This window comes from Solenopsis invicta, chromosome 5, assembly GCF_016802725.1.
Source record: "Solenopsis invicta isolate M01_SB chromosome 5, UNIL_Sinv_3.0, whole genome shotgun sequence".
In the NCBI taxonomy this organism is placed as follows: Eukaryota; Metazoa; Arthropoda; class Insecta; order Hymenoptera; family Formicidae; genus Solenopsis; species Solenopsis invicta.
In genome coordinates this window covers 7,410,001-7,430,345 of record NC_052668.1, presented here as the reverse complement: position 1 = coordinate 7,430,345, position 20,345 = coordinate 7,410,001, and the positions used below count along the sequence as shown (strand labels likewise).

The 20,345-nt window shown below is 33.5% G+C and overlaps 1 protein-coding gene and 1 long non-coding RNA gene across 2 annotated transcripts; both read left to right on the top strand.

The window, feature by feature from the left end:
* The first annotated feature begins 7,847 nt into the window (after positions 1 to 7,847).
* On the top strand, positions 7,848 to 8,383 carry LOC120357762 (histone-lysine N-methyltransferase SETMAR-like). The gene is made up of 2 exons (XM_039449236.1): positions 7,848 to 8,122; positions 8,164 to 8,383. Exons 1-2 carry the CDS (start codon positions 7,848 to 7,850, stop codon positions 8,381 to 8,383), a joined length of 495 nt encoding a protein of 164 aa, XP_039305170.1.
* A 4,047-nt stretch (positions 8,384 to 12,430) lies between these two features.
* LOC120357732 lies at positions 12,431 to 14,207 on the top strand. The gene is made up of 2 exons (XR_005574760.1): positions 12,431 to 13,709; positions 13,824 to 14,207. It is a non-coding gene; the product is annotated as an uncharacterized LOC120357732 (long non-coding RNA).
* Positions 14,208 to 20,345: the final 6,138 nt, after the last annotated feature.

Here is a 20,345-nt window from a genome sequence, read left to right as displayed (position 1 = left end):
AATCTTATTTTTTATAAAAAGACTATTAAAAGAATTTCTTAAATTTAGACCTTATGAGCGTAATTTAATTACATAAATTTAACTAGTCAATTTCTTATATATTATACGTTTAAAAATAATATTTAGAAATAAAATATAATAAATTATTAAATGCGGAATTAAAAAAATAGACTATGTCAATTTTAAAATTGATACCTATTTAAATCAAATAAATATATAGATTGATTAATTATCAAAATAACAAAATAAAAATAACTCTTAAATAAAACAATCTAAGAGTATATTGGAATTTATTAAACTATAAAAATAAAATAAGTTAATTGATAAATTACCAAAGAAATGATATATATACATTAAAAAATAAAACAATTAATAAAATAAATAATTGTTTAACATATGAAAAAAAATCGATATTAAAAAATAAAATAGAAGGAATAATATTTTAATAATTATATTATATTGGATTTTTTAAAACTATAATGCTTATTAATGGTCAAAGGCACAATGAAAATAAAAATTTTATATCATACGTTAAATTAGGTTTGTATTCTATTTCACACACTTCTTACGATGTATAGTTCTACTCAATCAAATTTCAATTATATAGAATAGGCAATATTTTATGAGTTAAAGAAATTTTAGGAAATTGATTTTAGGATATTTTAAACATTTTTAACAAAAATTTATTTCAATTAATTTTTAAAATTGTGTACTTTTGTACATGTTCTATTGAATTGTAAACTGAAAATTTTTAATTTTACGTTGAATTGCTTTAAAACAAAAGATTAAAAGTACATCAGAAAAGTATGCCTAAGGCTATTTTCATAAATGTGTATATATATATATATATATATATATATATATATACACAGGGTGTCCCAGAACAATGTATAAAGATTATCACGATGAGGTAGAAGGGATCGAGATAAATGAAAAAGTTTAATACCATTTTGCGATATTTGCAATAATTTTTGAGTAATAAAATATTAAGGTCAGGCGAATAAGAGGGCGCGGAGAGACAAGCGGTCGCTCGTCTGACAAGGGCACCACACACAACCCGGGTCACCGATTTTTATGAAACTTTACAGTTATGTAGTATTAGTATAGAAGTACTAAATGCTAAACGGAGACGATGCACTACTCAACCGTTGACGTGAAATCGTTGTTTGAATTTCACCATATAGCTTTAATACCGTAACATTGAAGGAGTTTGGCAAGTAGCAGCGTGGTGTGGCGGACAGCGCGAGCGCCTATAGTTTTGCAGGTCGCGGCCGTCGCGAGTTCGAGTCCACAAGTTTTTTTTTTTTTTTCTTTTACCCAGTACTCTTATTGTTACAATATATATATATATATATATATATATATATATATATAATAAAATATATAATAAATAAAAAAAAAATTGGATTTAAATTGGATTTATAAAATGTTCGTGGTGTAAATCAGTTTTATGTTTTACTTGTTTTTATGATTATTATCACCCGAAAGTGTGCAAAATTACAGAGCAAGACGACGAATAAATTCATTTGTAATTGTTTTTGTACTTACACATAAATAAATATGCATATTAACTCTCACAATCAAATATATCATATAAATATCTCGCCATCCATATAAATCTATGTGTGTATATATATATATATAAATGTATATAAAGTAAACTAACAAAAGTTCGAATGCAGAGAAGATTTTTTGCGTATTATTATATCTATATCTGTGTATTATTTATTATATATTTTATTATATATATATATATATATATATATATTGTAACAATAAGAGTACTGGGTAAAAGAAAAAAAAAAAAAAAACTTGTGGACTCGAACCCGCGACGGCCGCGACCTGCAAAACTATAGGCGCTCGCGCTGTCCGCCACACCACGCTGCTACTTGCCAAACTCCTTCAATATTACGGTATTAAAGCTATATGGTGAAATTCAAACAACGATTTCACGTCAACGGTTGAGTAGTGCATCGTCTCCGTTTAGCATTTAGTACTTCTATACTAATACTACATAACTGTAAAGTTTCATCAAAATCGGTGACCCGGGTTGTGTGTGGTGCCCTTGTGAGCCGTAGGACCGCCCACTGCGGCCTGATTGTAGGCGACGGTAAGTGGCGTGTGGCGAGGGAAAGGATAGCTTGGCACCGTATCGTGTCGAGCCGGGCGGTCTTACGGCTCAGGCGACCAACCGTTTGCCTCTCCACGCGCTCTTATTCGGCTGACTTTAATATTTTATTACACGAAAATTATTGCAAATATCGCAAACTGTTATTAGACTTTTTGATTTATCTTGATCCCTTTTACCTTATCGTAATAATTTTTATACATTGGTCTGGGACACCCTGTATATGTACGTGCGTGCGTGTATATTGCATACAAATATTTAACAGGAGGATTGAGAAGATTATGGAATACTATTTTGTTTTTTAGAAATAACTTGATATTTATATGACATAATTTATAATAAAACTTGATTAACAATAGATTAATACTCATTATATTGTAGATAGAAGTTTTTCAAATAAACAAAGTAAATTAATAAAAATCTGAAGCGAGAAAAATAGGTAGGTGTTATAGAATTAGAATGAAAATACCACTAATTACACTGCATAAGACATGAAATTTTTATAAACCAGATACATGCACGTTTAGTTATCCAATTTAATTTAATTAAGGTATCATTTGAAAGCCAACTCTTTAGATTAGTTACCAATGAATACCCAACATACAATGTAACATGCTTCTCAATGTAAGTCCACAGGCCTATAAAACTAGAAATATATATTCCATAACTCTTTTCCTCTATGAATACAATATTTTTGCGAGGCCTTTATATCAAAAAATTTGATAGAAAAATTAGTGAAAATGACTTACATGCGCTAAATGAGTTACAATAGATGTAAAGCTAAATTGAGCAAAAAGAACATTTACAATGATATCATTAATCTATGACACAACAAAAATATAATTCATTAATTTTTTTGCAATTTTAATAAATAGTGATATGCAATATGTGAATTTATAATCTCTGCTATATTAACGCTTCCATAATAAAACAAATTATCAAATGTATATATTTTTATAAACACGATTATTTTACATTTACGTTCGGAGTATTTAACTATGTGTAGAACAGTATATTTTCTCTTTCCTTATAAAGACATATAACAATCGTCATTTAACTTGGAATATTGATATGGACGAGAGAAATCGAAGGAAACGAAATGATTGGGTATACATTTTATACACACACATATGGGTGTGTTTGTGTGTGTGTGTGTGTGTGTGTGTGTGTGTGTTACGGGAAATTTGAGTAATTAGGAATTATACATAATGACCATTCAGTACTCATGAATAATTTGTTTAGTCGAAATGATTAGTGGAAAAGAATTAATCAAATTTCTCGATTATTATATTTTCCAATATTAAATGGTTCTTTTGATAAGTCATCTTGTTTGATTTTTTCACCAGTTTTACTAGGGTGCGTTCAGATTCCCCACCCGGATGCACCCGGATGTCGTTTTATCTTTGTTGTTTACTGAATGTTAAATAAGGATAGAATGATGCCTGGGTGCACCTGGGTGAGGAATCTGAACGCCCTAGGGAAGGACCAGGTGAGTTACCCTGGGATTTTGACCCCAATTTTTTTAATTATTTTAATTATGGAGACGAAAAAAAAGTTTACGTCTCCCGGCATTTGATCGAATAGGCCTTAGTTTCAAAGTAATAAATTTGTGAAAATTGGCTATACTGCTGCGCGCCTTATGAGCCTTCCCGGTAAGTGTTTTCCTTATCAGTGCAGTTGGCTCCGTGCGTTAGGTGCTTGCCTCGTAATTGTGAGTTTCGAGTTTGCTCCCGGAAGTGAGCAATAATTTTTTTTTTTAATAAGTGTTCTTATTTATGTTTATTTATTTTGATGATATTGATATAGTACACAAATTTTTAAAATAGAAAATTTAATTTAATATTACATTCTAAACATTAATTTAAATTTAATTTGAAGGGAATTTTATTTCAAGTAATAATATTTGAAATAATACATAACTAATACTAATAATATATAAGTTATTTTTAATGGATAACATATAAAGGTAACGTATCTAAATTTTCAAATTGTTTAAATTTAAAACCAATAAAAGAAGCGGATACAAAATGGTAAATGAACGAGAGGGTTTAATCTCCTTGCAGGTAGTCAACATAACCGACTGGTTATGTTATCTATTATAAATAACTTATATATTATTAAACAAAGGTTAAGGCTCTTATAAATAAATTAAAATTAGGAAATAATGAGCTCAAGAGCCACGCAGGATGTCAGACGCAAATAAATCACAGCATAAATCCAATTTCAAGCAAACGTTTTGACCTTTAATGACGGTCTTCCTCAGAACAGATTTATAAGTTTATAAAACAACAAAGTAACAACTAGAGATTGTGCGAAACCGCGATGTACATCTTCTTTCAACGTCTTAACATAATAACATAATGAACGACCTCACAGAGCGTGTGCAAAGGCAAGAGTTTCCTAAAGAATTGGTTGCTAACAAATAAATAAATAAGAAAGTAATATTAAAATGATGACTTTTAAACTTGTAACAGACAACAATACAAATTAAATAGTTAAAAGAAATAAACGGAAAATAAATAAAAATAAAAATAAATATGAGATAAAAGAAAGCTGTACAAGTCATAAGATATAAAATTGTAAAAAAAAAATGTTATAAAAAATTATGCAAAATTAAAAAAAGGAAAAGGAAATAATCGAGATAAAAAATTATATACAAAATACCTCTGCACGAAAACTCGTGTCACAGCATTGTGAAATGGGATGTTACATCTCAATGAGAATAGATACAAATAATAAGGACCGAAACGAGATAGCCTCGGTGGTCCGAACGAAAGGAATGAAAGGAGAAGTGATGACGAACTTAAGAAGGGGGAATACGATTGAGGATAGGAAGAGCATCCGAGAGGAGTTCGGTATCGCTTTGTTTATTGATTCCATGCAATTGATTTTTGATGTGTAACATCTAGGATATAGATCTTTTAACATAAGATGGCTCTTTGTCTAAAATTTCCACGTTCTCCCAATTAAATTTGTGGTTTTCTCCAATGCGATGTAACGAGATATAATCGACGGATAACTGACTTTTCTAATATCTGCTTTATGTTTGCTGACTCTTGTTTTTAATTAGCGTTTCGTCTGTCTCACATTAATTATCCTTTAAATTTTATCTTTTCTATGATAAATAATGAGCTGAAGAATGCGGCTGCATCCTGCGTTGCTCTTGAGCTCATTATTTTCTAATTTTAATTTATATATTATTATTATTACTTATTTATTATTTTAAATATTACTTGAAATAAAATTTTCTTTAAATTAAATTAAATTTTCTATTTTAAAAATTTGTCTACTATATCAATATCATCAAAATAAATAAACATAAATAAAAAGATTTATTAAAAAAAAAAAAAAAATTATTGCTCACCTCTGGGAGCAAACTTGGATCTCACGATTACGAGGCACCTAATACACGGAGCCAACTGCACTGGTTGGGAGAACACTTACCGGGAAGGCTCATAAGGCTCGCAGCGGTATAGCCAATTTTCACAAATTTATCACTTTGAAACTAAGGCCTATTTGGTCAAACGCCGAGAGACGTAAACTTTTTTTTCGTCTCTAGAATAATTAAAAAAATTGGGGTCGAAATCCCAGGGCGACTCATCTGGTCCTTCTTGTTAGTTTAAAAATCCAGTTTCTTACATTTCGTCTACAATGGCAGTAGTAATGATGGATTAAGGAGTAAGCATTAGACATAGGCTGTAGGATTAAGGTCTTCTTATGGTTTATCTATAATACACGCAGTAAGCCTTACATCGTAAGAAATTAATCAATCACAGTCAATAATTTTTGTCACACACGGCTATGATTAGTCAATTACAACTTAAAGCTTACTGCGCGCATTGTAGATAGACCATTACGCCCGAGTGTCTATAATGACGTATAATAAAGATTATAATCCAATCGCGCGCGTTTTTGTATCATTACTGAGCTCTCATTGGCTGAGAATAAGAGAGTAGATCGTAGGAAATGGATTTCAACCATTTTGCTTACGGACCTACTCTACGCTTACTTCGACGTTCATTCACTACCACTACACGTTATAGACGTGTTATGCGGAGTCTACAATGCATTAATAACGTTACGACATTACAATAGATCAATCAGAGAAGAAAAATCATGTTTTTTTCTTTTGCAAAGTATAGATGGACGATGGAAAGTTCCATCTTCTCTACGGAAGAGAATCCGAAAGAAATAATCCAAATTTATTTTAAATCCGAAATGGTAATATAGTCAATATTAACATGGTCTATTACGACAAAAAATTAGTGTGGGTTTGGTTATATTTTTTAGGTTCTGCCTTCCTGCAAAGAGAATGGTAACTCTCCATCATTTGCATGTACTTTACGACATGAAGCGAGATTTCACATGAGTTTATCATTTTCTCACAACAAAAACAAAAATAATGAATATATTTTGCTATGTTCTAAATAATTATTTTTTTTTTTAATAACTTTTTAATCAAGTTGAGATTGTGGAAAATAGACTGCTCTATTTTTTTGTAAATATATTTTTAGTCTTCCAATTAATTAATCACATTACGCATTTATTCATAGGCATAATGCATAATAACCGGTCATTTTGATTAATTTGAACATTTTTGCTTTTTCTATAAAAATGTCCCAAAACTAGCCATTATATATAATTTCTGAATTAATCAAATTGCCTATAACACGCGCGTGCGCGCGCGCGTGTGTGCGTTTGTGCGCGTGCGTTTGTGCGCGCGCGTGTATGCATGTATGTGTGTATGTATGTATATATTGGATTGCACAACACACATATCATAGAGCATGTTTATGAAAAAAATCTTTTGCTTGCCATTTTCACTCATTTGTATGTTATTTCATACAAAAGTACCCGGTTTAATACGTTTCTACAAATACTGTGATATTGAAGATAATTAGAAATGTATGTGGCTTTTGAATATATATCGGTTTTATTTAACATTGTCCTTTATTTTAAATTTTACAAAGAATTATAAATAATTATTATTTAAAAAATATACATATATATTACTTTATGTATAGACTTTTGAATGAATGGAATGTGTTCATCGCATATTTTTAATCGCCCTAAACGTTTTGTATTACTATCTAATATTAAGAGAATACTATGAATTTATGTAACTCATTGTATACATTGAATACATTGTATACATTTTACAGACGTTTAATAGTTTTGATTTATTGAGTATGATTTGCCAATGTATCGTGGATACCGTCGGCGTCAATTGTATTAAATCGAACATTTTATCACACAGTAAGATTGTTACATAGAGATGAGGCAAGGATTGATTTAACGAAACAAGAAAACTAATAATGACACCTAACTCGATTACGTTTTTGTAGTTTGATTCATTGTAGCTAAGTTGCCATTACCTGTAATTAATATCCTTATTATAAAAGCTTTAATAGCAAAAGAGAAACTGACGTATGTGTGTATATATACATACGTATATCAATTCTTTCTTTTTAATTTTAGAAAATTATATGAAAAAGTCTGAAAAAAATTTTTATCAAGATCTTATAACTTTTCAAAATTTTTATATATTATATAACATTTTATAAAACTCAAATTTTTTATACGATTTTAACAGACTAATAATAATACAATTTCAATATTATAATTTTCTATTCAACAATGAAATTATAATATAATACATAACAGTTACTTATATTGTTGAGTAGAAAATTGTATTAAGTGTAGTAAAAAGAAATCTATTATGGAAATCGTCGAGTCCGACCATCATGTAAACACTGTTTTGATTACCGAGGAGCTAAACATTGCACAAAAAATCGTTTGGAACCACTTAAATAAGGCTGGATACAAAAAGAAGCTCGATGTATGGGTGCCATACGAGTTAACGCAAAAAGATCTTATGGACCGAATTTCCATCTGCGAATCGCTGCTGAATCGCAACAAAATCGACCCATTTCTGAAGCGAATGATTATTGATGATGAAAAGTGGGTCACTTACGACAACATCAAGCGAAAACGGTCAGAAAGGTTTTGCTGTGTGTTTGATGGGATTGGCAGAGAATCATCTATGAGCTGCTCCTCTACGGTCAAACTCTTAATTCGGACCTGTACTGTCAACAATTGGACCATCTGGAGGAAGCAATCGCTCAGAAGTGGCCAGCTTTGGCTAATAGAAGAGGAATTGTGTTCCATCAGGACAACGCCAGGCCACACACATCGATAGTGACTCGCCAGAAGCTCTGGGAGCTTGGTTGGAAGGTTCTTATGTATCCACCTTAAAGTTTGGACCTGGCACCAAGTGATTACCACTTGTTCCTGTCTATGGAGAATGATTTTGCTGGTGAAAAATGTCTCAAGAGAAGCTTGTGAAAATCGATTGTCCCAGTTTTTTGCCTATAGGGACAATGGTTTCTATGAGAGAGGCATAATGGAATTACCTTTAAAATGGCAACAAGTTATCGAACAAAACGGTGCATATTTGACCTAAATCGGATCATTCTAACTATGCTGAATAAAGTCTATAATTTAATGCAAAAATAATGGATTTCTTTTTACTACACTTAATAATATTGAGGTTATATTACTATTAGTTAATACTTTTTTCTGGGAATTGAAATACTTTTCAAAAGTACTGAGAAGCCTATGTTTTTTTCTAAAATTCTTTATACATATGAATTCTGGAATGTTCTGAGATTTCCAAGATTTCTAATCTTTTCTGAAGAAAATTTACTTGAAGAAGTAGTTTAATCCCTACGTCTCCTTTGAGAACAGGAGCTTTTTAACGAAATAATTTATAGAAGATCTTGTTTTTAAATATTTTTGGACTTATTGAATTTGATTCTTAAAGCCTTATAAAATTTTTATAAAAGGCTCTATGCATAATAAAGAAATATTGATAGATTAGATATTGCACATCATCTACAACAGCAGTAGTAATAGTGGATGACAATGTAATGTCGGAGTAAGCGTAGTCTACCTACAATGCAGTAATTCTTAAGCTGTAAGAAATTAACCAATTAATTGATCATTTTTGTCATACACGGCTATGATTGGTCGATTTCTTATAACTTAAGATTTACTGTGCGCATTGTAGACAGACCATAAATAAAATGATTGAAATCCATTTCCTACGATCTACTCTCAGCCAATGAGAGTTCAGTAATGATATAAAACGTGCACGATTGTTTCATTATAATCTTTACTATATGCCATTATAGATATTCAGGCGTAAGAAGACCTTAATCCTACAGCGTATGTCTAATGCTTATTCCTTAAACCATCACTGCTACTGCCATTGTAGACGATATGTTAGGAATAGGAATTACAAGTAAAATCAGTTTCCTTAATAAGCATTATAGCTTAATAATAAATTATGTTGTAGCTTGTATGACACACACATTTCTATCCTATATCTTATTTTTATCCATTGTGCGTTATGTTTAATATATTCACTAAGAGAACTGATTTTAAAATTTTAATCCCTATTCCTAATATGTAGATATTCTTAATATGTAGATATTTTTAATATCTAGGTGTTCCTCTATTGTGCATAGGGTTCAAGATTTTAAAGTTGAAATTTAATATAGTGGACAAAATAAAACAATCTGATTACTATGAAACTCAGTTTTAAGGAGTTCATATAGTCCGTGAATTTGAGGGAAAATGTCAGAATTCAAAAAGTAATCTTCAATGAAAAACCTTCCCATACAGTAAGATTGCAGAAATATTTTCTTACATTGTAATAACGGTAAAATGTCCTTTTTTAAGAAGCATTGCGATGCAGTGTTGCAGCAATATGTATATAATATACGTTTAATAATGCTTTGTATTATCATGATATTTAAAGTGTTTTTAATTGGAACGAGCAGTCTAGGATGTGTATACAAAAATTAAGAAAATGGTTACTATTTGCTTTTAAAGGGTCCCAAAAACGGTTTTCAATAAATAATTAGGTGTCGGTTCACGGCGAAAAATGACCTATTTTTAACATTTTTTTTGCAATATGCTATTAATAACGTATTGTACATAACATGTATTATACATAACGTAGGAATTAAGAAAAATTAACGGAGCTCCAAGATTTGAACGCGGAATCCTTGATTCTCCTAGCACTTAACATGCTACACCACGACTGCTCTCATCATTGATCTGATAACAATTTCGGTTGTTTACAATTTGCCCTATGGTTCTTTCTATTTTCGACAATAATATACATCGTTATGTAAAATATACATTATAATACATGTTAATTAATTTATACAATTGCTTAATTTTAGTATATGTATATATGTCTCAGATTATTCGTGATTTAAATAATGTTGTAATTATTAGGATACTTTAGAATTACATTAAAATTTAACATTAAAATTTCACTGTGAATACAAAATTATAAAATTGAAATTTATTTTGGTTCGAAAAGTTTCTTTAATTGCTGAAATTGTTATTACCAAGCATTTTTTAAAATAACTTCACTTTGACTAATCATAATAGATTTATACTTAAGTAAAATACAAAATTTTTATACAAAATTGTTTAAAGTTTGATGAATTAGAAAATATACATATAAATATTTATATAAAAAATTGTAGCATTTTATTTTTACAATTTGTTTAAAATATTATTTTAACATTATTAAAATTATATTTTATTATAACAATGTTTCTAAAACATTACAAAACTGCAATGTTACTGCAATATAAATGTGTATGTCATAGGTCCCATAATCAGAATTTGAAAGTTGATGCGCTTACAGTCGTCTGTCTTACTGCTTGCTCAGCTGAGCTTCAAATAAAACAAAATTGGAAACTTGGTTCGTGTTACTTTCTCAATGTTAAAAATTTCTTAAAACTAAGTTTTACAATAATCAAATTTTTTTATATTTTGTGTGTTATATTGGATTCGTCGTTTTGAATTTTTTAATTTTTTACCTCAGATTCAAGCATTTTTAAAGTATCTTACAAGTCAAGTTTGTGAAAATTGAGTAAGCAATTTACAAAATATAAGAAAATGATCCCAAATAAGATTACCTGTTCACAAAGGGTTAAGGTATTTTTTCAAAAAACTATGTTAAAAATATAAAAAATTCTGAAAATATCAAGATATTGCGAGAATTTTTTTTTATCAGGATATTGAGACGGATTTGTTTTGTATAGCAATAATGACGTAACATGTAATAATAATTAAGTGCTTTTCTCCAAATTCTTCGTTCAAAATGCATCTTGACTTGGAGCCGCTGTTTTCCAAGAATCGTCTTCCAGCATCGAGATTAAATATAGATACATGTCGGAATTCTTACTGTGAGTGCCTTACTAATTCGTGTCCTTAATACGAAGTCATATTAAAGTGTAACTGGCACTACACTGTATAGTGTAGATGTACAAACAACTACCAGTGTCTAATTGAAAATTGTAGAGTGTACTATTTAATAACCGTTACGATATCCGATGACGAAAGAGAGAAGAAAGTGAGAGTGAGAGCGAAAAACAATGTACCATTTAAATTATAATCACATTTGTATGTATTATATATTTCAAAGTAAATGCTATATATTTATGTTTATTGTTAGTTTTAATGCGTTGTCAACAAAGATAAAATCATTAATAGTTGTATTTTTTAACGTAAAAAAGAAATAAGAACATTAATTCACTTAAGTGGCTATTCTATACATACGCTATATACTTTCGTATCTATTCCTATTACGTATTTAATAGCGACAGTGATAATTACGCGCAACACCTTGCATTGTGGTTAATTAGATATTTTATGGTAACTAGTCTTGCTATAGCTCTGAAAGTAACCCTGGTAGAAAAATTTCAATAAAATTTCGATAAAATTGACGTTTCATTAAATTTGATTAAATTTTAATGTATATATAAAGTTTTAATTATATATCGCTGAAAGAATTACTTTGTGTGTTTAATGAAAAATAGATGACATTGATTAAAGAAAAAATAAGAAAGTTTATGGAAATTGTAATAAATTTTTTATAAAATTACAATGAAAAATCACAAATATTCCATCATAATAAATTAGTAATATTTTGTTGAATAAATCAATTTTTTTTACAAAATTTTGACGAAATTACAGGACAAAATGTTTTAAACTGATTATAAAATTTACACTTTCAATAAAATTGTCTTATTTTTTTTTTTATTAAATAGCATTAATAATTTTTTGTTGGGATTTTGTTACATTTTTATAAAAATTGTAATGAAAAATTGTATTAATGAATTTATTATATTTTATTGTAATGAAATTTTAATGAAATTGTATTTGTAGATGCTTTATATTTACAAATTATTAATATTAAAATTGTAATAAAATTTTTAGGAAATTTTGATAAAATTGCTGGTTAAAATATTCCAAAATAAATATAAAATTCAACAAAATGCAATCAAAATTTCATCAAAATTTTATTATAATTTTATTACAATTTTTCCACCAGGGAATACATATATACATTATACATATTCATCTGGGCGTATGTGTGCGTGAGTTACAAGTACATATATACATACTCGCATATACGTAATATACACACGTATATTAGATATCTAATTGCAACAAATGACTTCAGAAACAAACAATAGCATAATTTAAAAAAAAGTCGTTATTGCAGCTATTTAATACTTCTTACGTAGTGCGTCAAGAGTATCTCTTGAAGCTTTGCAGTTACAAGAAGTGGCTCTTTATCCTTTTCTCTATTTACAATTACAATATGTTATATATGCGATACTCTGAATACGATTTTATTACTAAAATTGATATACAATATGTGAATCTAATTTGTGTAAAAATAATTGTAACATAAGTGCTCTGACAAGAACCTAGTAATCTCTTCTTTGTGTTTATTGTAAAAAATAAATATAAAAGTTTGTAAGATATTAAAGATAATCTACACATGCACACACACACACACATGCACACACACACACACACACACACACACACACACACACACACACACACACACACAGACACGCGCGCGCGCGAATTTGTTATTATTTGAATTATTTCAAATATAATTATACAGATATCTAACCACACGAGGTGTGGTATTAATAAATTATGAACTTTTTCTTAACATACCTTTCACGTAATTTATATATAGAAAAAAATTGCTGATACTCTGGCATAAGTCCATATCAGATTATCGACTATGAAGGCTCTGATTGTTAATTCGTGTTTAGGGCGGATCCAATTATTTTCAATTTGCGTGATCAGTTGATTGAATTTAGGAATAGCCAACTTTGAAACTTAAAATTGGTCGTATTATTTTACTTTACTTGTCTATTTTCTACAAATTATTATTTGTGTAAAATATATTTATACAAATAATAATTTAATTTAATAATTTAGTAATTTTTTATTAAAATAATTAAAAAATTAGTTTAAGGATGATCACTTTTAAATTTCACAGTTGGCGATTTATAAATTTTTTTAATCAGCCGTTTTTTTTTAGATTAATTGGAATTTGTGAGAGTGGGAGCACAGACTTACATAACGCATAAAAGAATTAACCAATCAGTTCTTCATTTCTATCCTGGAAGATACTTGTTGTCGGTTAAGAACTAGGGTGCGTTATTCAGAGTGCTAAAAAGTTATAGTAAGTAAATGTAACATGAACTGTAGATTTTCAGCACTCGCAGTGAATTTTGGAACGCATCCCCAGGCTTCTTAAAATGGAATGACTGTTCTGAAAAATTTTGCTTTGTTGAAGAATATAGCGCTCAGATCGAGGATGTCTTCGGAGGATATGCATCTTCTCGGCCGATGAAAAGATTGAAGTTGGTAGAATGCCGAAGTATGGCAGAGCTAAAGCAATCTAATAATGGGGAATTCGTCAGCCAAAGATAAATATGGAATCCGAGGATATAGAATTAATGGCGAAAACCATTGAGAGTCACTTCGGGTTGTTGTGTGGCTCCGTGTGTAGAGCGTCGGATTCATTAGTATCAGATTGCAGAGTTTGATTCCAGATATTGTGTATATACGAATTTTTAATTTGTATATTTAAGTACAAGGGACTGATAGTTCCACCTGCTTCCTAATTATAAGTTTGCTCGACTTCAATATTGCTAATTATACTAATAATACGACTGCATTTTATTGGCCTTTTAATTCAATACTTGACGTTGTGTAAACCGTGATACTTTGATTCATATGATTCATATATCTTTAAAGTATCTTACATAGCACGTAATATTGCTGTGATATCACAGCAATGTCACTTTTTTATTGCAATATTACAACGAAATATACCAGAAATATCACTGAAATACCATATTACTGTGATATCACAGTAATATTACTGTAATACTATACAATATTTCACAGAAATATTTTCCTATGATGTTTTCTGTGATGTTTATGTGATATTTATATAATATTGCAAGGAATAAATGTATTATTTTAATGATTTTTTTATTTTTATTGTTATTAATATTATTTTAAAAATTGTTACATGTAATATATTAGACATAGAAAAAAATAACATTGATATAATTAATTAAAATAATAAGTAATATTGTTACGAACTAAAAAATTATAAATTGTTTACCAATAGTGTGACTTTTTTGAACTACAGTTTAAGGGATAAACTAACAATCAGTCTTTCGGCCGTCAAAAACTGGAATGATCTTGAAATCTTCGAGATCATGGTCACATGTACGTATTTCATTTTTTTAGTAATTCTCACGCGTGATTAGTAGTGACTAATAGTAATTGACACTAATGATTTGTATAAAGTTTTCAATCAAGAGAATGATTGCAGTGTATGTGACAAATGATGTGATTTAAGAAGAAAAGAGAAAAATCTCGAGTTTAATAAGATTATTTTGTCTTCGTGAAGATAAAGGCTGATTGCTGTGCGGGATGATGAGTATACACATTCAAATTTAATCGGACTCGTCTCTTTCTCTTTCTCTCTTACTCTGCATTTTTAATTTTCAATCACACATTTTAAATATGGTATTTTTGACTAAAAAAATATTTTTTATACGTACAGAATTATTTAAAGCAAGACGTCAAATAATTAAATATCGTTTTTAATTCTAGCATTATTTCAGTGTTAGTGTATGAATTGATAAATAAATAAAAAAAGAATGAGAATGAGAATGGGATAGAGGCTTTGAAAGAGCGGGAAAGAGAATGAGAGAGAGAGGGAAGGGAGGGAAAGCAGTGTTCTAGCTGTCAGCTTATCACTGCGATCGCCACATGTAATTGCCCATATCGAACGGTAAATTACGCCGGCCCTGCCTCGCTGCTATACGCGCCCGGTGATTGGATAATTATTTTCTTTTATTATTTAAAAACTACGCTTTGGACAAGTTCTTACCAAAGGAAAAGTTGTTTTAGAATAACCTCAGGAATGACTCTTCAAAGACATAAGGTTATTTTGAAGCACCCTGTATATATACACAGAGTGTTCCATTTTAAATGATCCAGCTAAATATCTTGAAACCTAAACCTAGTAGACAAAAATGTTTCAGACAAAAGTTGTATGATTTCGAGGGGGACATAAGATGGTGTCATTAATTTGACCTTGAATAGTTGCTTGAAGGTCACCTTCAATTTTTTTAATGCGACTGTCTACTTTTTGTTACATATTCTTATAGCTTATCTTGAGACTTTCCAAAATACTACAAAAAAGTTTATTTTTTTTTAGTACTTTCCGAGTTGTGAGGCTTGAAAGCAACGGTGTATTGTAACTTTTAAGCGTCACAACTCGGAAAGTACTTAACAAAAATAAACTTTCTTGTAGTGTTTTGGAAAAGTCTCGAAATTGACTACAAAAAAGTGCAATAAAAAATATAGAATGTTAGAGAAGTACCGGTACTCTTTAATTAGGGAACTACCGATACTCTAATATTGTATTTTTTATTGCATATTGCAGCTTATTTTGAGACTTTTTCAAAACACTACACGAAAGTTTATTTTTGTTAAGTACTTTTCGAGTTGTGACTTAAAAGTTACAATACACCGTAGCTTTCAAGCCTCATAACTCAGAAAGTACTTAACGAAAATTAACTTTCTTGTAGTGTTTTGAAAAAGTCTCGAGATAAGCTACAAGAATATGTGATAAAAAGTAGGCAGGCCGATTAAAAAATTTGAAGGTGACCTTCACGTGACCTTCAAGCAACTGTTCAAGATCAAATTAATAACACCATCTTATGTCCCCCTCGAAATTATACAACTGTAAAATTTATCTTGGAAGATAAATCATCCGGTATATCTAAGCGTTACGAACGAGGATCGATCGTATCGATTAGTAATACAACAGGTGCGCGCTTGTGGTGCTGGCATCTTCAAGGGCCGCCCGGTTGGAGCACCAAGAGTGCCGCAGCAATCGCTCTTTGACTACCGAATAGAAAACTGTTTCCGACTTTGCTCCGTTCATACCGTAGCGCCCAATTGTTCCGCGATCCGACGCGGAAAAACGCAGTCATACCGTGCGCCGGCAGAAGTACCTGCACATAGTTCTAGTTGCTCAAGTGTATTTGAAATATAACTCTTGTGTAGGTGAAACTACCCGAGTTCGCTTTACTGGACCTGTCTTCCTGTCCCGGTCTTCCCACGCGCAAATTACGTGTTCGTCGGGTCGCCTTTGGTAGCAGTGGCTCTCGCTCGCGGGTGCTCGTATCGGTTGCACGTTCTACCGGTGCGGCTGGCATGCGTTAACGGGCATCGTAATCGGTCGGTGTACATAGGCGATTCGAGGCGAATATCACGCCTTTTCTTACACTGCCGTCCTTTTGAAGGACAAGAACCTTACACTTATATTTCTCCGAAGTGGAATACATACAGCCCATCCCCCTTTTCTATCTCGCTCGCACGTGTTAGCCCGGGAAGTATTTTCGGTTCCCCGCGCTTGCCCCTCCGCCATACGAGACGCGAGTGGCATTAATACTACAGTGCACCACGAGAACAATTTTATAGGCTTGCTCAAAGGCGAGCAAAGCCAAGTGCTAAAAACATTCCGCGCGCGAAGAACCCGTCGCGCCGGACGGGGCGCAAAAATCGGAGCCGCGAGCCCGACGGAGATTCACGCGGAACGGATTACGCCTATCCGACACGTTCGTGGAAAAGGATGGAGTGCTCCGCGCTAGAGGCGCTCTCCGTCGAACAGCTTCGCGAAGAAGCAAAGATAGCGGGCCTCACCGGAACGGTGCTCGATGACCCGAACAGGATCATCGACGCACTTCTCGACATTTACGCGCGGCAGAAAGCGTCGTCAAAGACGGCCGACGGCTCCAAGCGACGGTCACTGCCCGCCGCAACCGCCGATTTCTTTGCTAAATGAGACGATAACGGCCATGAACGAGCAGATGAGAGCCATGCAGCAGCACATGCTGGAGTCGAGTCAACTCCAGCAAAACTTAATGCAACAACTATTGGCCGCACTAACGCAGCAAGAGCCAAGGCACGCCCCGGCACCCGCCGCACAGCAGCCGCCGATCTACGCACCTCTGGCACCGGAGGAACAGACTCCGCGCAGTCAGGGCTTGACGCGGCGCACCACGTTGAGCTCAATGGCATCGTCACACACGGTGCAAATGTTCGCGTCACAGATACCGGAGTTCGGCGGGAAGGATGACGAGAACGTCCAGCAATGGATTTACCGGGTGGAGCAGGTTGCGACTATCCACCAAGTACCAGATGACGTAACGCATCTGGCAGCTACCTCTAAGCTGACGAAGACAGCTCGCCGATGGTACGACAGTACAAAATTACCTTTTCAAAAAAAGGTAAAAAAAAGGTGCCAATTTATGTGTGTGCGCGCGCACCTTATCTTTAATTTTTTTTAGAAACTCAAGTGGTACTATTTTTTAATCCAACTTAAATGTATTTTTTCCAAAAAATGTATGAAATCTTTAAATTGCGCCAATTATAAAGAGAATATATTGCTGTTTGAAATAACTGTTGTGCTACTTTTAACGAATAAAATGCAAGTGATAGTATATTTATTTTTTAAGTAAAACCCAAGTAGCGGTATCTTTAATTCCTTTTTAAATAAAATTCAAGTGATACTGTCTGTGTATTTTCATTGAAACATTTTTCTGTTCTAACCTAAGTGGATGTACTTAATTTTAAAAAGTTTCAATGAAATATGTAACATTTAATCTCAAAGAATTAAAGAGAAAACAGAAATGAGAATGTTTTATTAAAATAAAAAATTTTTAAACTACAAAAAATTGGCGCTGCTAGATGTCTAAATATAATCTAAATAAAATGTAAAGCAGCAGCGCCAATTTTTTGTAGTTTAAAAATTTTTTATTTTAGTAAAACATTCTCATTTCTGTTTTCTCTTTAATTCTTTGAGATTAAATGTTACATATTTCATTGAAACTTTTTAAAATTAAGTACATCCACTTAGGTTAGAACAGAAAAATGTTTCAATAAAAATACACAGACAGTATCACTTGAATTTTATTTAAAAAGGAATTAAAGATACCGCTACTTGGGTTTTACTTAAAAAATAAATATACTATCACTTGCATTTTATTCGTTAAAAGTAGCACAACAGTTATTTCAAACAGCAACATATTCTCTTTATAATTGGCGCAATTTAAAGATTTCATACATTTTTTGGAAAAAATACATTTAAGTTGGATTAAAAAATAGTACCACTTGAGTTTCTAAAAAAAATTAAAGATAAGGTGCGCGCGCACACACATAAATTGGCACTTTTTTTTTACCTTTTTTTGAAAAGGTAATTTTGTACTGATATCACGCGTTTTGTAGTGTTAAGTAATATTTATTTTGTTTGTAATGAAATACATGATTTTAACTTTGCAAGATTGTGAAGATACATACCACTTGGGTTGGAATAAGAAAATTTTTCAATGAGAATACAAAGTATAATGTAGTACTACTTTTGTTTTGTAAAATTAAAGTTAAAAATAAAATTATTACATGGGTTAGCATGGAAAAATTTTTCTGTTAATTAAAAAAAAATTAAAAATAAGGTGCGTGCACACGCATAAATTGACATTTTTTTTACCTTTCTTTGAAAAAATATATATATACATGCTTACGTTATTATTTATAACAAAAACCATTAATAAATCTTATTATTAAAAATTCAACATTATCGTTAAGTAGCACATCTTTAGGATCACCAAATTTTAAAAGAATCGATCCCACAATTTAATCTACAATCCTCTATTCCTACCTTTGAATAATAACGTCGTTGTCGTCGTCGTCGTCGTCGTTACCGCGCGTCGTCGCCGTCGCCGTCGTCGTCGCCGTCGCCGTCGTCGTCGCCGTCGCTCGTCGCCGTCGCCGTCGTCGTCGCCGTCGTCGTCGCCGTCGTCGTCGCCGTCGTCGTCGCCGTCGCCGTCGCTCGTCGCCGTCGCCGTCGTCGTCGCCGTCGTCGTCCGCCGTCGTCGTCGCCGTCGCCGTCGCCGTCGCCGTCGCCGTCGTCGCCGTCGTCGTCGTCGTTACCGCGCGTCGTCGTCGTCGTCGTCGTCGTCGTTACCGCGCGTCGTCGTCGTTACCGTCGCGGTCGTCGCCGTCACCGTCGTCGTCGTCGTCGTCGTCGTCGTCGTCGTCGTCGTCGTCGTCGTCGTCGTTATCGCGCGTCGTTGTCGTCGTCGTCGTTGTCGTCGCCGTCGTCGTCGTCATCGTTACCGCGCATCGTCGCCGTCGCCGTCGTCGTCGTCGTCGTCGTTCGCCGTCGTCGTCGCCGTCGTCGTCGTCGTTACCGCGCGTCGTTGTCGTCGCCGTCGTCGTCGCCGTCGTCGCCGTCGTCGTTACCGCGCATCGTCGCCGTCGCCGTCGTCGTCGTCGTTACCGCGCGTCGTCGCCGTCGCCGTCATCGTCGCCGTCGTTGTCGTCATCGTCGTCGTCGTCGTCGTCGTCGTTACCGCGCGTCGTCGCCGTCGTCGTCGTCGTTGTCGTCGCGTCGTCGCCGTCATCGTCGTCGTCGTCGTTACCGCGCGTCGTCGCCGTCGCCGTCGTCGTCGTCGTTACCGCGCGTCGTCGCCGTCGCCGTCGTCGTCGTCGTTACCGCGCGTCGTCGTCGTTACCGCGCGTCATCGCCGTCGCCGCCGCCGCCGCCGCCGCCGCCGCCGCCGCCGCCGCCGCCGCCGCCGCCGCCGCCGCCGCCGCCGCCGCCGCCGCCGCCGCCGCCGCCGCCGCCGCCGCCGCCGCCGCCGCCGCCGCCGCCGCCGCCGCCGCCGCCGCCGCCGCCGCCGCCGCCGCCGCCGCCGCCGCCGCCGCCGCCGCCGCCGCCGCCGCC

What these genes read in the sequence shown, in the direction of transcription:
- LOC120357762 (XM_039449236.1), top strand. Translation starts at nt 7,848, where the DNA reads ATGGAAATCGTCGAGTCCGACCATCATGTAAACACTGTTTTGATTACC. An exon ending in GACAACATCAAGCGAAAACG is followed by an intron (nt 8,123 to 8,163) that starts GTCAGAAAGGTT and finishes GGATTGGCAGAG; the next exon opens with AATCATCTATGAGCTGCTCC.